This window comes from Sardina pilchardus, chromosome 1, assembly GCF_963854185.1.
Source record: "Sardina pilchardus chromosome 1, fSarPil1.1, whole genome shotgun sequence".
In the NCBI taxonomy this organism is placed as follows: domain Eukaryota; kingdom Metazoa; phylum Chordata; class Actinopteri; order Clupeiformes; family Clupeidae; genus Sardina; species Sardina pilchardus.
Genome location: NC_084994.1, coordinates 4,615,829 through 4,630,443, shown reverse-complemented (window position 1 = coordinate 4,630,443; position 14,615 = coordinate 4,615,829). Strand labels below are relative to the sequence as shown.

The following is a 14,615-nucleotide window of genomic DNA, read 5'->3' as shown; positions in this document are numbered from 1 at the left end:
TGTGTGTGTGTGTGTGTGTGTGTGTGTGTGTGTGTGTGTGTGTGTGTGTGTGTAAGAAAGTGACTGAGAGTAGAGGATTGGTGATCAATAATCAGATGTTTAACTCTGTTTCAGGCTGAGTAGCTGTAAACTGACCGATAAGAGCTGTTCCTATCTGGCCTCTGCACTGAAGACATCACACTCATCAAATCTCAGAGTGCTGGACCTGAGTGGCAATAAGCTGCTGGACTCAGGAGTGGAACATTTATGTTCTGCTCTTTGTCATCACAACTGCAAACTGGAGGAACTACAGTAAGCACCACTTCATGTAGTGAGTGTGTGTGGGGAGGAGGTAGGGGTGTGTGTATGTGTACACTGGGCTGGTGTGTGAACTGATGCTGGAGAGTTGTGGAGAGTGAACTGTTTGGGAGTGCAGTTCAACCAGGTCACCTTCTGCAGTCACACTCTCTCTCTGCGCTCCTGTCCTGGTGTGTGTATGTGTGTGTGTGTGTGTGTATGTGTGTGTGTGTGTGTGTAAGTGAGTGAGAGAGTAGAGGATTGGTGATTAATATTCAGATGTTTAACTCTGTTTCAGGCTGTGTGAGTGTAATCTGACCGATAAGAGCTGCTCCTATCTGGCCTCTGCACTGAAGACATCACACTCATCAAATCTCAGAGTTCTGGACCTGAGTCTCAATAAGCTGCTGGACTCAGGAGTGGAACTTTTATATTCTGCTCTTTGTCATCACAACCGCAAACTGGAGGATCTACGGTAAGCACCACTTCATGTAGTGAGTGTGTGTGGGGAGGAGGTAGGGGTGTGCACACGGTATAAAAGACTATATAATAAAAACATATAAATACACAGTAAGTAACAAACAGACAGAATGGTCAGTGCTATGTTGTGAGTGCAATTTACATCAGTGCATGTTTGCATTGAGTATGGTGACAGCTTTGGGGAAGAAGCTATCCCTGAGTCTGTGTGTTCTGGCCCTTATGGACCTGAAGCGCCTGCCAGAGGGCAACAGGGTAAAGAGGTGAAACCGGGGTGGGTGGTGTCCTTCAAGATGTGTCTGGCCCTGCTGAGAGAGCAGGAGTTATACAGTAGATGGCAGACAAGGACGGCAGAGGGCAGCCGATGGTTGAAGGACTCCACTCTCTCTACACATTCAACATTGATGTACAGGGGGGAAGGGTTGGCTCTGATTCGCCTGAGGTCCAGGATGAGTTCCTTGGTCTTGGTGATGTTTAGTGCCAAGTTGTTTGATGCACACCACTCCCCAAGTCTCAGGAACTCATCTCTGTAGGCCGCCTCAGTTCCCCCTGTGATCAGCCCCACCACCGTTGTGTCATCAGCACATTGGCCAATGGTGTTCTCTGGGTGGGCGGGACTGCAGTGGGATGTGTAGAGGGAGTTGAGTAGTGGGCTCAGCACACAGCCCTGGGGAGAGCCAGTGCTGAGAGTGAGGGAGGAGGAGAGCTGAGGACCCAGTCTCACCTGCTGGGCTCGGTTGACCAAAAAGTATTTTATCCAGGAGCAGGTGGATGATGGGAGTCCCAGGATGGCTAACTTGGGGATCAGAATGTCGGTATTATTGTGTTAAAGTATTATTGTGTTAAAGGCTGAGCTGAAGTCAATGAAGAGCATCCTGACGTGCAGTAGCTCCCCTGTTGCTCCAGGTGACTCAGCGCTGAGTGGAGAGCGTGTGTGTGTGTGTGTGTGTGTGTGTGCGCGTCTTCACTGTGTGTGTGTGTGTGTGTGTGTGTGTGTGTGTGTGAGAAAGTGACTGAGAGAGAGTAGAGGATTGGTGATTAATATTCAGATGTTTAACTCTGTTTCAGGCTGGATAACTGTGGTCTGACCGATAAAAGCTGTTCCTATCTGGCCTCTGCACTGAAGACATCACACTCATCAAATTTCAGAGTGCTGAACCTGAGTTACAATGAGCTGCTGGACTCAGGAGTGGAACATTTATGTTCTGCTCTTTGTCATCAAAACTGCAAACTGGAGGAACTAAGGTAAGCATCACTTCATGTAGTGTGTGTGTGTGTGTGTGTGTGTGTGTGTGTGTGTGTGTGTGTGTGTGTGTGTGTGTGTGTGTGTGTGTGTGTGTGTGTGTGTGTGTGTGTGTGTGTGTGTGTGTGTGTGTGTGCAGCAGAGAGAGAGCAGTAGAAAACAAAACGTGTGCCTTTGTAACAGTGTGAGCGTGTGTGTGTCTGTCTTAGAGAGTAAGTGTGGTTGTGGCGATGTGTGTGTGTGTTTGTGTGTGTGTGTGTGTGTGTGTGTTGTGTGTGCGAGTGAGTGAGTGTCAAAAGAAAGTGAGTGAGAGTGAGTAGAGGATTGGTGATTAATATTTAGATGTTTAACTCTGTTTCAGGCTGTATAGTTGTGATCTGACCAATAAAAGCTGTTCCTATCTGGCCTCTGCACTGAAGACATCACACTCATCAAATCTCAGAGTGCTGAACCTGAATAGCAATAAGCTGCTGGACTCAGGAGTGGAACTTTTATGTGCTGCTCTTTGTCATCAAAACTGCAAACTGGAGGAACTACGGTAAGCATCACAACATGTAGTGAGTGTATGTGGGGAGGGTCATATGTTTGTGTGTGTGTGTGTGTGTGTGTGTGTGTGTGTGTGTGTGTGTGTGTGTGCGTGCGTGCGTGCGTGCATGTGTGTGTGTGTGTGTGTGTGTGTGTGTGTGTGTGGTAGTGGTGTTGGGTTGTGTCTGTGTGTGGAGAAAGTGTGTGGAGATGTGTTTGTGTGTGAGAGAGGGGGTAGTGGGTGCAATGTGTGTGTGCATGGGCGGCGCCAGGGTGTTGCTTGCTATAGCTAAAGCAACACCAAGATTTTGATAAGCAACACCAAAGCAACATCAAGTTGGCTCGAGTTTTTTAATGCGGGTGAATGTCACGGATGTCTTGGAGATAGCCCCGGACCTCTGTGCCTTAAAACAAAATATGAAAATCGCCCAGAGTTTTTATGAGGTTCCAAAAAGGTTCCACGGCCAGCAGCCACAACTGCAATAGTACTAACTAAGGAGTCGGAATAATTTGTTGCAAATTCGACAGCAGTGTTCTATTCTTCCCCCTTCTCTTGGACTGATATTACCAGAACCCGTCTACAGCTTCAGCGTAGCCTGGTTAATTGATATGGATACAAGAAGGGGCAACCAGTGCAAGAAGAGGTTGAGAGTGAGACATCATCTCCCCCACCCCTAGTACTTCCATCAACTCTGTTAGCTTGCCAACCTCTGTGCCTCGCTAACATACCGATTTTCATGCAAACTGAAAATTGGACGAGGAGTTGTGTTGGATTAATCCATTTACAGTTAGCGAGTGGCACCTCATTCATTCATCATGGGTTTTTTTTTAGCTTTATTTGTTATGAAAATATGATGATGAGGACCCCAACGAATGGCCTTCATCTTCTCTACGTTGAAACTGCAAACAGCACAGTTTTCAAAGTTTCCCGGGGTAGAAACCCCTGTAGCCTACCCCGTAAAAAAAAAAAAACACCTGCTTTTGCACTAGTCGGTGATATGCACTAATATGCCTACAAAGCAATTTGTCTGGATTAAAAAAACGACGCGAAGGACACAATGTAACAGCATTCTCGAACTCGACAGGATTCGGGAAGATCTGTCCACGGTAAGACATTAGATTTTGCTTTTAGCCTACTTTATCTCAGCCTACTGGAGCACATCGGGTAGCCTACAGTAGGCATTTATATCAGAGACGAACTTTGGAGTCAGCAGCCATCAACATGGTCAAAGACATTAAAGTCTGCTTCTGCTTCCCCCATCCATATAGTTCATTAAAGAAGCTTCCCCTAGTATTTTGTTGATTTTTGCATTTGCAATAGCCGTTGCGTGGTCGTGTGTGTGTGCATGTGTGTAGCTCAGTCTGGCCAGATGTTAAAATTTGCTAAGTGACGTGACATCTGGTTATCTGTGCTGCCGCTGCTGTTGTGTTGGGTGCACTGAGGTCAGGACTGGGTGTCATGAAACGAAGGCGGATGAAGTTAATTGTTGTATAGGTCTGGGCTACCTTCTCATCATGATTTCTAAGCCATTTGTAAGCCACGTTTTTTTTCTTTCCTATTTTTCGGGGGGGGGGGGGGGGGGGGTGCAGCAACACCTGTCTGTATCGCAGCAACTGCTTAGCTACCCCAACAAAATTATCCTGGCGCCGCCCATGTGTGTGTGTGTGAGGGGGTAGTGAGTGTGTGTGCTGGTGGTGTATGTGAGTATGGTGATGGTGGGGTATGTGTCCTGGTGTGTGTGTGTGTGTGTGTGTGTGTGTGTGTGTGTGTGTGTGTGTGTGTGTGTGTGTGTGTGTGTGTGTGTGTGTGTGTGTGTGGAGGAGGGGGAGTGAGAGAGTGAAATAGTGAGAAGAGAGTGATAATGAAAGAGTGAGGAGAGAGAGAGAGAAGTGTGTGTGTGTGTGTGTGTGTGTGTGAGGCTGTGTGGGTGTGTGAAAATGAGTGTGAGAGAGTAGAGGATTGGTGATTCAAATTCAGATGTGTAACTCTGTTTCAGGCTGATGAGCTGTGGTCTGACCAATAAGAGCTGTTCCTATCTGACCTCTGCTCTTAAGTCTTCCTCCTCAAATCTCACACAGCTGGACCTGAGACAAAATCCCCATATTAGTGCATCAGCTGTAGAGCTGCTCTGTGCTCTAGTGAAGGACCCACACTGTAAACTGGAGATACTAGAGTGAGTAAATATCCTCTATCCTGTAACATGCCTGTCTTTTAGTTTCTGTCCTCTCTCTATTCTGTCTGTTTCTCTGTGTTTCTCTGCTTTTACTCATCCATCCATCTTTGATCCCCCTCTCTCTCTATACCTGTTCTCTTGTCTCTTTCTTTCTCCCTCTCATTCTTCCCTCTCTCTCTTTATCTTTCCAACCTCCAGACATCTCTCTTCATTTCTTTTCGACTTTTTTCTACTCTACTTCCTTTATTCACCTTTTCCTGCCAATCTTTCATATTTCTTTCTTTCATTCTTTCGTTCCTTTTGTTTGTTCTTTCTTTCTTTCTTTCGTGCTTTCTTGCTTTCTAATTTATTTATTTTATCGCTCACTGACATTTGCTTCATCCCTGTTACACGCTCCTCCCTCTCTTACACAAAGATAAACACACACACACACACACACCTGCCTCTCTTACACTCATCCCTCTCTCACACACACACACACACACACACACGCACACACCTGCTATCTTACACTTATCCTTCTCTCTCACACACACACACACACACCTGCTCTCTTACACTTGTCCTTCTCTCTCACACGCGCGCGCGCACACACACACACACACACACAAACACACACCTGCCTCTCTTACACTCAACCTTCTCTCTCACACACGCACACACACACTCTCTCTCTCGTACACACACACACTCCTGCCTCTCATCTCTCTCTCTCTCTCTCTCACACACACACACACACTTTCCTCTCTTACACCCATCCCTCTCTTTCTCTCTATCTCTCTCTCTCTCACACACACACACACACACGCCTTCCTTTATAGAGTATCTCTCTCTGAAATTGGCAGCCCAGTTGTTTAAAATGTGTTAAAATGTGTTAAGTGTCAGAAATGTGTTGAAGTTCTTTCTCATCTTTTACTCCTCATGTGTGTGTTTAGTTGTGTCCTTCTGCCTCAGCCCACACCTCTCCCCCCTGTTTCTTGGTTGTCATGGACACTGATTGATGATCCTATTCTCTCTTTTATCCTGCAGAACTGATCATGGAACAGTAGAGTTTGAGTGTTGAGCCACAGCCCTAAATCTGGATGGGGTCTGTGGGGCAGGAACTCATGACATGAGGATGTGATCCAACACACATACACACACACACACACACGCAAACATGGACATTGAGCAACGTGTGAACTATATATGCATTACTGACAACTGACTTGGACCCGTCTCACACTCTTTGTTGTTCGTTTGCTATTAGTTGATTTGGTTAATAAATCCATATTTTAGATAAAGATCCAACCTCTCGACTCCCTCTTTTGTTGTGGCCTTACCCCTAGGCCATAACAGTTGTCATTATAACCTGTGAATGACACACAAAACACTTTCAAAAACAGACAAGAAGGTGTTGTACCTGTACTGATTTGAGTAACCTAGGCTAAATTAGATTTGCTGCAGAAATGTCAAAGTAGCCTATCATCCTATCAGTAGCCTATCATCTCTATGTAACATGCTGTTTTGATATTGACATTGTAAACATTCTCTAAGAAGAGTGTAGCCTAAAGCTTTACTTTATGTTAACCACAACATCGTTGCTGGAAAAAATAGCGAACAGCCAATGATAACCTACTGTACGTGCGTGGTGGGACGGATCTATGATCAACTATCGGCGGCCGCATTGAAGTGCGTTGTGGGCCGTAGTTTGGGTAGTCCCACGGCCCTTGCGGCCCACAGCTGCAAAACTGAAAGTTTGTTGCGGCCCTTGGTGGGGTGCTGGCGGCACCGTCTATACCGTTCTAATCAGGACACATTTTTTTCTATCACTCACTCTGTTTTTTTACCCGCATTTGGCGGGTTGGCAGGTGTTAATTTAGAGCCCTAGTGGAGAGTGTGTGTGTGTGTGTGTGTGTGTATGTGTGTGTGTGTGTGTGTGTGTGCGCTGTTGGTCCTGTGTGGGTGGGAGTGAAGAGTGAAGAGTGGATGTGGGCCAGGAGCAGCCTCTCCACACACTTGATCCCACTTGAAGTGAGAGCAACAGCTATGTGTGTATGTGTGTGTGGTTGTGTGTGTGTGTGTGTGTGTGTGTGTGTGTGTGTTGAAGTGAGAGCAACAGTGTAGAGGTGCAGGCTGCTGATGGAGGTGCTTTTGGGGACAGAGAGAGATGAAAGATCTCAGCTGATCTGCACAGTACAGTCCCCCTGCAGCACTCTGTGTGTGTGTGTGTGTGTGTGTGTGTGTGTGTGTGTGTGTGTGGAATACTCTGCCAAAGACATCCAGGTGTGTGTGTGTGTGTGTGTGTGTGTGTGTGTGTGTGTGTGTGTGTGCATATGTGTTTGGTGTTACATGTAGCAAATGACACTCCTAAACAATGTCAGCGCCCAAGGTTCAGTCCCAGACACATACAGCACCAACACCATGTTACTGTTTCTTTAAGGAAATCAACTCAAGGCTGAAGGATGGACTTTAGTTCTGATGTGTTATCTAAACTGTAAAACATTTTATGACAAGTTGCCACAGGAACACACTGTTCACTCACTTATCAACCAGTCCAGTTCCTTGAAAGATCGCCTGGTAAGTGCACTGAATTGTTTTGTTATTATATAGAAATGGGTAAAGTTTCAGGATGAAAATGACAAACAAGGAATTGCTTATTGATTGATTTGATTGAATCAATGCTCTAAGCAAAAGCGTGTGGATCTGTTGGCTAAGAGATTGTGAAGGTCGATTTATGTAGGGAGTGGAGTCTGATGTCTTCTTAGTAAGCTACATTCTGCACAATCTCCAATCTCCACAAACAGCTAAAATCCTTTAAATACTCTCTGTAGTTGGTCAGGGAGATACCGTACATCTGAATGTTATTGCTGTTAGTCCTAAAGGGTTGAATGATGTCCTTGTGCTGATTTCCTGCCTGTCCCGTGTCATGTGACCCCATACTGGAACACGTCTTTCCTCGTGTCGCTTTGACTCCAAACATGGTGTTTAGAATCTAACAGACTTTCAAGTAAGAAATGACATAAGTAGAGAAGAGGGTTATTCATGTTTATCCTGTGGAGAAAGAGACCTTTATGGTTAAGCCTGTCCCCTAAGGCAGTGTTTCCCAAACTTTTTTTAAAGTACGACTGTTCATGGGGCACATACTGTGCTGAGGTCAGTGCTGTGTTAATTTAACCTGCAGCCCCACAGACACACAGCACTAACCTAAGCACAGTACGAGTCACCATGCTGATCTGAAGTCAGCCCTCCTCTCCTCTAGCCTGACTCTCGCCAGACCCTTGTAGTTCCGCCATGCTCCACCAGAGGCGTTTCGCTGAGCTCCACACAAGGGTCTGGACGCGAGGGCAATCCAAACCCCTGTGCCAGTGATCAAAAAATGAGCAGCCAATCAGGAGCGCCGAAGCGAGTGTTTGATTCAAATAACAATGGCGGCACGCAGCGAGGAGTCTTGTGCTGACATTGATTCTGCTATTTCAACCGTTTTGTCGAATCTATCGAGTATTCATTCTTTCAGAGAATAGTTTTGAAGACATTTATTGGTGGCAAGGATGTTTTTACTCTTCTTCCGACCGGGTTTGGCAAGAACTTGAAGAAGCCTAGCACGTCATTCAAGATAACAGGCAAGTGGTTTATCAAATCACATGCGAGGATGTTTTACAAGGACCCGCCTTCAGAAATACATTTCCTATCGAGAAGTCCCAGATCCTTGTGTGAAGCAGACAGCGAACTACAGGATCTGGCGAAAGTCAGGTTACCTCTCCTCTGCTGCTACCAGATAAACTCCCACAGATTGTATTTTAAAATCCCTCTCCACGCAATAGGATAGCGCTAATATAGCAGGGGTTCTCCTTTGCTCTACCAGATAAACTCCCACAGATTGTATTTTAAAATCCCTCTCCACACAATAGGATAGTGCTAATATAGCAGGACCACCTTCTACATTCTGATTTGGCTCATGTACCCCCACCATCCAGAACACATTATTTTGACGTATTCCAGGCATAAGCTAAAGCTGCCCTATACTTTTAATGAAAACCATAGAGTTTACAAATGATATCCCTTAGTTTCATTTTTCCATATCATTATGACCTGATTCAAAATGATTTATTTATTCATAAATTAATCACAAAAGATTTTAAAAGTTAATTTTTAGCACCTCTCTGCCAGAGCCCTTTTCATCTGGTGTACCCCCTAGAAGCAGCTCCACAGTTTGGGAATCCCTGATCTACAGTATGCGGTGACACATGAAACAAGATGTAAAGCTGCATATGTCTCATGTCCATTCCCAGAGAGACTCTCCCACTGCTGCTAGGATGAGTGTCTCTCAGGAGAGAGAGGAGGCTGCAGGTCCCAGTAAAACACCCAGACCAGAGTCTGCAGCACACAGCTGTGTGCAACAAAGCAGCAAAGCAACACACTCTGATGGAGGGTAAGTGAATCCACAGATGCAGTACACATCATATCTGTCCCCACACTCTGATGGAGGGTAAGTGAATCCACATGGTACAGTCCACATCATACCTGTATCAACACACTCTGATGGAGGGTAAGTGAATCCACATGGTACACTCCACATCATACCTGTATCAACACACTCTGATGGAGGGTAAGTGAATCCACATGGTACAGTCCACATCATACCCAACACACTCTGATGGAGGGTAAGTGAATCCACACAGGTACACCATACCTGTCCAGCAGTGGCGGTTGCTGCTCATTGGAATAGGGGAAGCTCTGATAAAAATGGTCAACTATTAAATTAATATTATTGCTGCTATATTGTTATTTGAGGGGGAAATATATCCTAAAACAGAATAGACCTAACAGTAGCCGGCGCTGGATTCGTCAGATACGTAGGGTTCTGAGACATTGCAGCTGGCTTGGTTAGATTATAGAACTAAGCTTACATTTTACCAGTTCACTTTGGGGGGTTAAATATGCTATTTGGTAGCCTACTAGAGTTATAGTACGTGACTATTCTACATTCATATGCCTTGCTGTTTTATTTGGAATCTCCCATGGTGGGGAAGGCTATCAAATAGCTTATAAAATTCAAGTAAACATTAGCAATTTAGCCAAGCAGCACCGTTATTATAGCGAGCTATGTGGCTAGCCTACAACTTTGCCTAAATACACAACTGAAACAAATGCAAATCACGAACTCTGTAACTCCACATTACGGTTTTATTGATAGGATATGCTGTGTACAACATGCAATAGAATTTAAAAAAATTTAGCCTAGCCTCTCGAGTTCACCTGCCAACCCTAAGGTTCCGTAACTTTCACGCATCCCTGAACTTGAAACCAGAGCCCATCTCTGCTGAAACTTCCTGTGCAATCGCGAAATATGCTTGTCAATCAAAAAAAATGACGGTTCCTCCAATCATCATACAGAAGCTCGGCATCCGAGCCATCCCACTGTCCCATTCACTCCCAGAGAGGCCGGGCTTCCCTGGATATGACGATTTTGCGGCGTTTATCCAATATTCATCTAGCTTTTCCTGCACTGAGACCAGCCCACTCCGTAGTGCCATCGAAGTCCAGTGAGGCCGAGCCTCTATGGGGATTTTAATGGATCGTGTCGTCACAGCAATGTATTAGACGTGCGAAATCACGATAGATGACAGGCAACCTTGTTGCAAAACGAAACTATAACGATATAGCCATGAAGTTGAACACGTTTTTAGCATGTTCTAGTTGGAATATTAGGCTTGCTAATGTAGCTCATAATAGGCATTATTTCATGCAATTTTCCGTGATATTTTAGAGGAGGCTGAGCCTCCCCTGCACTCAATGAGCAATCGCCTCTGCTGTCCAGTGTCCCCACAACCCTTCTGGTTTATTGGGGCCTCACTGTATTGTTAATTGTTTGGTTCCTTGTCAGTAAACTTCCACAATTGTGCAGATAAATCCAAATGATCAGTAAAAACAATAACAATAGTGGCCATTAGACTGATAGTACCATCTATAGGCACCATCTACTGTACAGGTACCATATGTATGTACCAGCTATATGTACGATCTGTATGTACCAGCTACAGTATATGTACGTTCTGTATGTACCAGCTATATGAACGATCTGTACGTAGCCTACCAGCTATATGTACGATCTGTATGTACCAGCTACAGTATATGCACGATCTGTATGTACCAGCTATATGTACGATCTGTATGTACCAGCTACAGTATATGTATGATCTGTATGTACCAGCTATGTACAATCTTTATCAGCTATATGTACGATCTGTAGGTACCATATGAAGAGCAATAGCTTGGACATGAAAGTATTCTCATTGTGTAATCAGTTGGCTAATCACTGGAAATAATGATCTCCTGCAGTAACTCTTCTGCAGCCTAAAGTCTGATTTATCTCCTGCAGTAGCTCTTCTGCAGCCTAAAGTCTGATTTATCTCCTGCAGTAACTCTTCTGCATCCTAAAGTCTGATTTATCTCCTGCAGTAACTCTTCTGCAGCCTAAAGTCTGATTAATCTCCTGCAGTAACTCTTCTGCATCCTAAAGTCTGATTCATCTCCTACATTTTTCTGCAGGGAACTTCGGTCTGGCACTGCTCCGTTCAGCTGCTACTATTCGAGGTACAGAGCTGTTCTGACCAATCACATTGTCAGGGCGGTCTTTACGTGATGATTGACAGATGAACAGCAGTGAGGTTCATGGCTGCATGCGTCCTCGTTCGACGAGTTGGGTGTGAGACCGTGTTGGCTTAGGTTGATTTTGATTGCAACAGAAACGCTATGGCTATGAATGCATAATTTGTTCATGCAGTTTGGCCTTTTGTTTATCTTAGCTATTGAAACGGAGGTTTTATCACGGATTCACACAACTATTTTTGAACACTTAGACCAACGTGGATATGTGGGAAAACTTCAGTTTCACTTTCACCAAGTTAAAACAGCATGTTTGGGTGATGTTGTTCCCGTTTGTTTAAAATGTCTGTTTGCTCGTTGGGTTAACGACACACTTCCCCAGATGTTCATTGCATACAGTTTGAACGAATTATTTTTTAAAAACGAGTGAGGGTGTTTTCCATATAGCCTACCCTGCTACATATTTCGTTGTCTTAGATTTCGCAGATACTGACAGCCAATAACTTGTTCTGTTTGGTTTGGTCTATCCAATGAGTGCAGAGCTATCCCCCCGCCTGTATCAGTTGAATCACGCCCCATAATCGCAGCTGAATGGAGCAGTTTCAGACTCATATTCTGACAAGAATTGAGTATGACGTCGTCAGGCTAGCAGTAACTCTTCTGCAGCCTAAAGTCTGATTTCTGCAGTAACTCTTCTGCAGCCTAAAGTCTGATTTATCCTCTGCAGTAACTCTTCTGCAGCCTAAAGTCTGATTCATCCTCTGCAGTAACTCTTCTGCAGCCTAAAGTCTGATATAGGGGTTCTGTAGGAGCCACACAGCTAGTATACACTGTGAACCTGTTTAAATTAACGGCAATGTTTTAGAGTGCAGCTCAGTGTTTTGTGTCACCTCTATTAGGTGTGTGTGTGTGTGTGTGTGTGTGTGTGTGTGTGTGTGTGAAATGAGTTGATGTTAATCAGTTTTTTGTGACTCCTTATGTAACCAGCCCACAGACACACAGACCTCCATCTCCAGTGCCCAGCTATGTGTCCATGAAGAGTGATCACTCCATGGGTGTGATGCCCCAATTCAGCAGTGAACCAGTTCCATCAGGTCTAGAGTGAGTAGTCAGTTTGTAGTCATATGGTATTATACACACACACACACACACACACACACACACACACACACACACACACACACACACACACACACACACACGTACAGTCACAGGTACGATACCCCAATTCAGCAGTGAACCACTTCCATCAGCTTTTTAGTGAGTAGTCATTAGTCTGTAGTTTTTATAGACTGCAAGCTATTTAGAAATGTCTGTGTTGTTGCATGCAATACCACACACACACACACACACACACACACACACACACACACACACACACACACACACACACACACACACACACACACACACACACACACAGTAAATATCTAACCTAAATGATGGACACCATGTAGAGATGTCTGTGTTGCAGAAAACAATAGCATTTGCTGGTAAGAATATACTCTGTTAGATTCGTGTGTGTGTGTGTGTGTGTGTGTGTGTGTGTGTGTGTTGGTGTGTGATCACAGAGGAATGAGTTGATGTTGATGAGTTTCTTGTGACTCCTTATGTAACCAGCCCACAGACACACAGACCTCCATCTCCAGTGCCCAGCTGTGTGTCCATGAGGAGTGATCAGTCCATGGGTGTGATGCCCCAATTCAGCAGTGAACCAGCTCCATCAGGTCTAGTGTGAGTAGACTATGTAGTCACATGGTATTCCACACACACACACACACACACACACACACACACACACACACACATACACACCTTTCACCTTATACACACTGCTATGTCAACTGTCAACTATGACTGTGTCTACATACAGTTTATTATCATGGCCAATGATCCAATGATCAAATTATTGCCATCATGCAGCGATGCAGCGATCATAAAGTCAGTGGGGTTTTTTCTGATTTTTTTTGAAAGACCAGGAAGCATGAAACTAGGTGGGCATGGGAACCATTGTTTTTCATTTAGATCTATCGTGAACCAGACACTCCAGAGACACATTCACTTCCGCTACGGAAATGAAAACAAATAGCGGAGCCTAAAGTCTGATTCATCTCCTGCAGTAACTCCTCTGCAGCCTAAAGTCTGATTTATCCTCTGCAGTAACTCTTCTGCAGCCTAAAGTCTGATTTATCCTCTGCAGTAACTCTTCTGCAGCCTAAAGTCTGATTCATCCTCTGCAGTAACTCTTCTGCAGCCTAAAGTCTGATTCATCCTCTGCAGTAACTCTTCTGCAGCCTAAAGTCTGATTCATCCTCTGCAGTAACTCTTCTGCAGCCTAAAGTCTGATATAGGGGTTCTGTAGGAGCCACACAGCTAGTATACCTGTTCAAATTAACAGCAATGTTTTAGAGTGCAGCTTAGTGTTTTGTGTCTCCTCTATTGACCGTTCGCAAAAGCCGCGCCCCCTACTTATTGTTACTACGCCCGTCAAACAAATGAGAACAGACGTTCTACAGGGCTCAAATAGAGCTCCACAGTCCCGCCCCTCCTCCGAGAGAGGTGCTTGTCCGGAAGTAAATTTCTCATTCATTTCTCCCATTGACTTCTGGAAGAATTCGGATATAAAGAGTTTTAGACCATGCCTTAGGCTAACCAGCTACGATGTGACTCATAAGCATATAACTTATAATTTCGAGTGAAAAAAAGAACAGAAAATGTAAAAAAAGCGAAAGGTACAAGACTGTGTACATATCTTAAATTCCGAGATAAAGAACTCAAATCTCAAGATGCTTTGCGAACGTACACACATTTCCAACATTTGCAGCCTAACGATAGTTTAACATGGTTCCATATTAATCTGAGAAAAGATGATGATTACTTCCTACCGTTTCCATTAAGTAAATTCAACCTTCGAGATGAGAAAACCGTTCTTTTTCGGAAGACCACACATCGGTCCTGACAGCCCTGCAGCCATTTTAAGTTTTGAAGTTCCAGCGAGACATAGCTGGACGATAGGTGCGGGAAAAGTTGAGTACAGTTTGTTTGGGATTGCCATGGCAACGGCGATCTCTACCAATCAAAGGCTCTGCTTTCACCAGTTTTACACGTTAGGGTGTCGGGTAGTGTAGTACTCTCTCGTTAAATCGTGAATAAAGCATTGTTTTCTCAAAACAAGGTTGATGCCCCCATTAACTTTTGACATCTATATGAGCAGGTATAATCGCTTAGTCACATCGTAGCTGGTTTTAGGTCTACCATGGACGGTTACGATGTTATGGCTTATTCTCCAATTGTCAATGGAGAAATTGTATTGGATTTTTTCTTCCGGACAA

General features: G+C 44.6%; 1 protein-coding gene across 1 annotated transcript in view; it reads left to right on the top strand.

The window, feature by feature from the left end:
- LOC134081896 (NACHT, LRR and PYD domains-containing protein 12-like) overlaps window positions 1–5,914 on the top strand; it is a 51,298-nt gene extending 45,384 nt beyond the window's left edge. The window contains exons 8-13 of the mRNA XM_062537594.1: window positions 115–291; window positions 575–751; window positions 1,822–1,998; window positions 2,358–2,534; window positions 4,519–4,695; window positions 5,725–5,914. Coding sequence (XP_062393578.1) covers window positions 115–291; window positions 575–751; window positions 1,822–1,998; window positions 2,358–2,534; window positions 4,519–4,695; window positions 5,725–5,758 — 919 coding nt within the window. The 3' untranslated portion in view covers window positions 5,759–5,914. The remainder of the gene's footprint in view (window positions 1–114; window positions 292–574; window positions 752–1,821; window positions 1,999–2,357; window positions 2,535–4,518; window positions 4,696–5,724) is intronic.
- The last annotated feature ends 8,701 nt before the right edge of the window (window positions 5,915–14,615 follow it).